At 30.4% G+C, this 7,365-nt stretch overlaps 1 protein-coding gene across 1 annotated transcript; it reads left to right on the top strand.

Annotated features, from left to right (window-relative positions):
- On the top strand, nt 1-2,853 carry LOC18099380 (transcription factor MYB1). Its single transcript, XM_024588956.2, has 3 exons — nt 1-215; nt 483-612; nt 2,224-2,853. Exons 1-3 carry the CDS (start codon nt 98-100, stop codon nt 2,810-2,812), a joined length of 837 nt encoding a protein of 278 aa, XP_024444724.2. The 5' UTR covers nt 1-97; the 3' UTR covers nt 2,813-2,853.
- Nucleotides 2,854-7,365: the final 4,512 nt, after the last annotated feature.

The raw sequence follows: 7,365 nt of genomic DNA on the forward strand, positions 1-7,365 counted from the left end.
GTCAGTGATCAACATGCAAATGTACGCTTGATTGCATTTACTATCTTGCAGACTTGCTAGATCTAATTAGGTGGGCTTAGACTACGTAAGAGGCACTATGGTAGGCTCATTAGGAGTAAGGAAAGGTGCATGGACGGAGGAGGAAGATATACTTCTAAGGAAGTGCGTTGAGAAATATGGTGAAGGAAGATGGCATGAAGTTCCTTCCAGAGCAGGTAACTAAATGACTTCGTTCATGCTTCCAAATCAATGTGGGTTTGTAGGGACGGGAGAGGGCTATCCTCATCCTCTAGTCCAAGGTCTCTAAGTCTCTCCCTCATCTTGGACAAACATATGGGGAGATCATTCTGATCACGAGAGATTTTCTCTTGTTTATATGCTGTATATATCGAGTATATATAATCTCTCGTGTTTGAGAATAGTCAACTAGCTAGCTGGACGCTTCGAAAAAGTATTCATTGATTCTTAATTTTCATTTGCAGGCTTGAATCGATGCAGGAAAAGCTGCAGAATGAGGTGGTTGAATTATCTTAAGCCAAATGTCAAGAGAGGACAGTTTTCGGTGGACGAAGTGGACTTGATTATCAGACTACACAAGTTGCTTGGCAATAGGCAAGTGAAAATGTCTCTCTCTCAGAACTATTGGTGTCGGCTGAGGTCATTTATACTATATACGGCGTGCACATATATATGACAAAATGATGAGCAGATAACATATTAAAAAATAATAATAATAATAAAAAGATACTTCTAACATCAATGAGCATATGCATGCCAATAACTTTTCTCAAGAATTTATATTAGAAAAAAAGATATTTTATCAAGAGTTTTGCAAATTAATTAACAATATTGCATTACTTGCACCAGCCTAAACATATTAGAGTATTAACGTTATTAAAAAATAAAGTAAAAGAGATTGGTGATTTTGTGCTATAACATTATTAACAAATTAACATATTTCACCATTCATAGCACTATTTGTTGGGCAAATTTCCTTCCTAGGCCCCTCAATTTTTTTTTATGTATTTTAACTTGATCATTAACCTTTATTTTTTTTCAATTTAGTCGCTCTTGAACCTCTTATTCTCATTAAGTTGCATGTTATCATGATTCAGGATATTATTATGGAGTTAAATCATAGGTATCATGATTCAGGATATTATTATGGAGTTAAATCATAGGTCAATTTTCCACTATTTAATTTCTCCTCCTCTTAGAAAATAAAAATAGAGATTAAAATTGACATTGACAAAACATAAAAGCCTTTCCCCATGTATACTATTCAAGATGCATATAAAATTACACTTTAATCCTAATAGTTTTTTTATTCTATATTTGGTCCTATACATTTGGGATTTTTTTTATTCAGTACCAATTTGTTCTTCATTTCAGTTCCTAAATTAAAAGGGATTTAGATTTTAGAAGAAAAAAAACTCTCGGGTGAATAGATTTTAAGTTCTTATGTGGGTAGATTTCAATCACAAATAACTTTAATTTGGATATATAGATTGGTTTTTGAAAAAACAATTTAATAAAGGTGATTTTCACTTTTAATGATGCTGAAAAAATAAATTGGGGTTAAACATTTTTGTTTAATTGATTTGAATTTTTATTTTTAGGATGATTAGAATGTGTTTCGTTCTAAAACACGTGGCTTGAATGTTCATAGGATGTTTTTTTGGGTGAAAATGCTTGAAATCTAGATTTTAATGACTAAAAAGTTAGACCTTAATTTTTCAACAATTATAAAAGTTATAAACAGACAACATGTCATCTTTTTACATCAGTGATGCATCCCGTTCACTTAAAAAAATAAAATAAAAAGCAAATAATATATCATCCATTTTTAAAAATAAAAAAGTCAGGTGCAAGCTTGGGCTATAATTATCAACGAGGCATACAGGTCAAAAACTTCTAGCTCATGAATGATTAGCCCATCAATTTTTTATTTTATTAATTTTTTCTTTTGTATTTTATAATTAAACCATTTTAAAAGAGATTATTAAAATTATGTTTAAATAGTTATCCAATTATGCCATTATTTACAAATAATATTACTGTTTCTTATTGTAATATTAACAATTGATTGTAAAATATATTATATACGAACCTTAAATATTCAATAAGCGTCAAATTTTTTTATTAAAGATATATTTTTTATGCTAATTTCAAATCATTAACTATTTTTTGAATATTGATTTTAATTAGTTTTTTGTTACTCAGGTGGTCATTGATAGCTGGTAGACTTTCAGGAAGAACAGCGAATGATGTAAAGAATTATTGGAACTCAAACCAGCGTAAGAAGGTGATTTCTAGCACTGATGAAGTTCAATCAAAACCAAAAGCAAAATCAATCACAAGAGACAACATAATAAAGCCTCAACCTTGGAAGTTCAGAAATTTATTCTGGTTAAGAGGAAAAAGTACTCCACTTATTAATGTTGGTTCTCAATATGGGGACGATCTTTGTAAGCCATGTTATTCAACAGTATCGCCACCTTCCGACATTAATGAAGTTGAAAGTATATGGTGGGAAAGCTCGTTAGAAAGCTCGTTAGATGACAAAGAAATTAATCCAACGATCAACAGCAGTTGTCTGGGTTCTGTTTCAGCAGCAGCAGCTTACCTAGAGTCCAGCGAAAGTCATTTTGTAAAGAACAACGCACCAAGAGGGATAAAAACTGGGGACGTGTTCTATGAACAAGGACAAAATTGTTGGAGTGACATTTCTTTGGATGCAGACCTTTGGAATCTAATCAATACAGAACTAGATCAACAGCAACCTGAAGGACTTCAGTCTATAATGTTGTAATATTTGGTGCATGCCACATTAATATATTATTCTTCCTTCTCCTTGTAGTTTAAGTAGATAAAGTAACTAATAGGATATATTAGTCACTCTCTGTACACTATATTTTTTTCTTTTTATGAATTCCAAATGCAAGTAGAGGAGAAAAAGAAAAGAGTTTAGGAAAATAACTAATTAGTTCTTTAAGTATAAAAAATAATTAATTAGTTTTTTAAATGATGTTGCTCATGGATAATTCAATAATTCTAGTTAAATTCTCCTTCAGTTTACTTATTTTTTACATTTCCTATCTTTTAAAATACAATGAAAAAGAACATTAAATATTTGAAAAGAATTAAGTTAATAAATACACTGGGCGCCATGGATTTTGTCATTGTTGATCAATTTCTTCTCTTGCTCTTTTCATTTTGGGGTGCGTTGTTTGGGGGGGTTTTTTGGTTCTTGCGTGGTGGGCCGAGCTACTTGGGTGGCTTCTCTGCGTCTGGGACCTTCTGAGGTCATTGCTAAGCCTGTGGCATGGGCATTGTGCGATCGAGCAGCTTAGTTGATGGCAGGTGGACTAGGGGGAGAGTTGTTGCGGTGGGCCTGTTTCTTTGGTTGTTGTGCCATGTCTATTAAAAAAATATTTTAAAATATTTGTGATTGTTTTTTAAAGTATTTTTTTGTTTGGAAAAATATTAAAATAATAATTTTTTTATTTTTTAAAATTTATTTTTAATATTAATACATTTTAAAATTTTTAAAATACAAAAAAAATTAATTTGATGAAAAACAATTTTTAAATTTTAACAAAAAAATAAATATTTAAAAATCACTCCCAAACTCCATGTAAATGCACAAAGCTTTTGATATGGAATTTAGTCCTTTCTTTGCATTTAAAGGGTTGCATATCTTTTTAATAGATTTGACACGTTGTTTGTTTGTTAAGAGCTGGTGCAGTTTTAGTAAAACTCAAATACCCATCAATAAAATAAATAAAAAAATATAGAGAAAGGTCCGCATCATATTACTACATATATACTATACTAAATGAAATGGGTTTCACTTTATCCCCTCACAATGGGATTTATTGTTCATTTTGAATAGTTTTTTTTTTTGTTTCCATAATTAACCATAAAAATATTAGAAAACACCAATAAAATATTTCATCGGTATTTTAAAAAAAAAAATTAGCATTTTAAATACCAATAGCATTGCCAAAGAAAACATGTCATTAACAAGTTGATTATCGAGGATTTGAGTTCTGTTGGTGGTTCTACCAGTAACTTCTTTTGCTAATGGAATGGTTGACAAAATATTCAAGTCAAAAAATTAGATTTTATCATCCATTTTCATCGAAAAATCCATTAGAAACTTTAACTTTTGATGGACTATTTAGTCACCAATTCTATTGACACTTTTGATGAACATTGCTAACAAAAATGCACCTTAATTTCTAATGGATTATTTCGTCGCTAATTTCATCGAAAATGCCTAAACCTTTAATAACTTTTTGACAAAATAAGAGCAAACATTGCCGATGAAATTTCAATTTCATTGGCATTTCACACTTTGTTTTTATGTTGTTTAGTTGTTATAATACTAAATGTATTTTTTAAAAAACCTAAACTCGCAACAACAACAACAATAACAAAATTTGTATTATAAACTAAATTCCATATATTTTTTAAAAATAACATATTAAAACTTCTAAGAAGGTGGAGGGGAAGGAAAATGTAAAGCAAAATATCCATGTACTTGCTCCCACTTTCTTTTGCTTTCTTGTTCGACTTCTACTCTTATTCCAACCCTCATATATGCTCTTATATTGGGCAACTCAATAGCCAGTTGTTCCTTGACCCTATCTCGGATAATCTCCTCAACGACCGGTGATGTCTGGCTTAGGCCGAAATGTTGTGTGCCTACTGTTGAAACATTATAACCCACCCTTATATCTTAGGCTAATATTATAGGCATACCATAAACTTGATTTTTATTGGGTCTATCAGTCGCTCTAGCCTTCATCCATAATTTAGGATTGTGAGGGGGATTGACGGAAGTGTCTTTTTCATGTTTCACAAACATGTTGGTGTTGTATGTATCCTAAAAAAAAAAACAATTCAAGATCCAAAATTCATTTAATGATGCAAATAAACATTAGTAAGGCAATTATAACTATCCTTCTTATTTATACGATTTTCCTCGTATAACTTCATTGGAGAAAGTTCGTTGCCCAAGCTTTTTTTCCTGCAAAATAAATAGTTTATAAAAAAATCTCATAAATAAATATTAAATAAAAAATTAAAGAAAATAAATAAATATATAACAACGAGCTTTTACTAAGCAATTAGAATTGTTATCCATTTAATTGGTTGTAATTGTCCCATCATCATTTATCATTAGCTATTCTATTATTGTTTTTTGTTAAAAAATAATATAAATCATATCTTGAGACCTCACTTAATAGCTTAAGTTATTGGATTGAGATGATTATTTGACAAAATATCATAACCTTATTGATCAAGTGGTCACGAGTTCAAATCTTGAGATCACCACTTTCATTCTAATTAATAAAAATTAAGCACAAAATAATATGGATTTGTATAAGTTTGAAGAAAGAATTTTTACTTGAAGCGGTGTATTAAAGTATAATATATATAAATTATATCTTGTTATATCCATTAACAACTTAAAATTTTGAATTGAATTGGGTTTTTTACCGTTTCTATAATATATAATAAACTAATTTAGAAAAAAAATAAACGGTTTTTTTTACTAGTGGTTTTTAATTACAAAAGGGTTTCCCATAAGTATTGTACGTCGTCAAAACTTCCCTTTCACAGGACCATTCCACTGAGAAAGCGTTTGGCTGCGTGGTAGCTTCCACGTTTTAATGCCACCGCAGATATCAGCTGTTTGGTAAATGATAAACCATGATTTACTGTTAATGGGACCTACCAAAATTTACGTATGCGTCTGCGTTCCATTGAAAGCAGCTCCAAGCTGCTTTACCTGCGTCTGCGTGGTAACCAGTGAAGTTTTCTTCAAATTGTGTCTCAGTGAAGTAGCGAACAGTATACCTTGTCATACAAAGACTGTTCTCATTTGATGATTTTTCCATCCTTGGAATATATATATATATATATATTGCACTATTCACTCAAAACAAATCAACAGTGCAATTCACTTGCACTTTTTTTTTTCAATATATTTATTTTTTGTATTTTAAAAAAAAAACTAGTTTATAGTGAATTAAATTTACTCATATTGTGAACAATATTTTTCCCCCGAAAAACTAGTGTAGAGTAAATTAAATTTACTCACACTGTAATATCAAATTAATTTTATTCCTTATAATATTTTATCTAAATTTATTGCACGCTCAAAAAATTATGGAAACTGTAGTTCTTATCGGATGAATTTTGTACATAATGGAATTGTAGATGGTTTAATGGAATAATAAAAAATATTTTATATAAAGTATTATTTATTTCATGATATAATAGCAATAGTTAAATCTACAATATTTAAATTAAAAACCATCAATATTAAAATATATTTTTTAAAATTATTTTATAACCTCAATTTCAAAAGCATTCTTAACCAAACACATTAAACTATTTTTTTGTTCAACCTCAATTTTAACCACAGTTTTAACCAAACATCTATTTTTTCAAACCAACCTCAACTAAAAATACTTTTTATAAAACAATTTTTTTCAAATCACAATCACAACAGCTACCGCAATACTAAACACACTCTGAATTAGCACCTGATCTGCAGTTTTCGGAATGGTCCCCATCGTAGGCCAAGCCAATTTGTTTCTTGCTAAGTGCAACATATAGTCAGAAATGATCATTTTCCGTCTTGCTTTTTGGATGGATTTCATAAAGCTACCTGTTGATTGTTAGTTGAGGCACAAGTTCTAGTGGACAACTTGCACCACCGTGCAGGCTTTTCCGTCCTCATCAATGCAGTGTTGTACTGTTCGGACACAGTTCATTTTTATTTTTTTAAAAAAAATTAGAGTAACCGAAACGTGGTGTTTAGTTGAGCAGTGATTTTTAGTTTGAAAGATCATGTAATTTTGTCTCCTAGTAGTTATCGAGCACTTATAACCAAATGGATCAAGACTCCAGTCGGTGGGAAAACGTTAATTTAACGTTTTGGAATTGTTGGATTGGTAGCTGATGAATGCAAGAAACCGTTTCCATCCTTTGAACCATACACCCTTTTTTTATATATTAATCGATTGATGTATAATACAAACCATATTATATATATATATATATATATAAAAAAAAAAAAAACAAACCGTGTATTATTGAATGGCCAGTGCCATGAAGAGTATGGCAAATTATCAAGTGAAATCTTGTGGCTACAAACCATGCACGTCGCTGTAGTTAGAAACTACAAAATTTCTAGATTATTACCAAAAAAAGAAAGTACAACATTGAGCTGAGAAAAGTAGTCTATATATGGTAGCTTGGAGTCAGTGATCAACATGCAAATGTACTTCCCGCGTGTGTATATATCTTGCAGACTTGCTAGCCTTAATTAGGTGGCATAGACTACGT

Source organism: Populus trichocarpa, chromosome 17 (assembly GCF_000002775.5).
Source record: "Populus trichocarpa isolate Nisqually-1 chromosome 17, P.trichocarpa_v4.1, whole genome shotgun sequence".
Classification (NCBI taxonomy): domain Eukaryota; kingdom Viridiplantae; phylum Streptophyta; class Magnoliopsida; order Malpighiales; family Salicaceae; genus Populus; species Populus trichocarpa.

Bases quoted from the DNA above. Each gene is read 5' to 3' on its own strand.
- LOC18099380 (XM_024588956.2), top strand. From the start codon at position 98: ATGGTAGGCTCATTAGGAGTAAGGAAAGGTGCATGGACGGAGGAGGAA. The intron at 216-482 runs GTAACTAAATGA...TTTCATTTGCAG, and splicing joins TGAAGTTCCTTCCAGAGCAG to GCTTGAATCGATGCAGGAAA. The intron at 613-2,223 runs GCAAGTGAAAAT...TTTGTTACTCAG, and splicing joins CACAAGTTGCTTGGCAATAG to GTGGTCATTGATAGCTGGTA.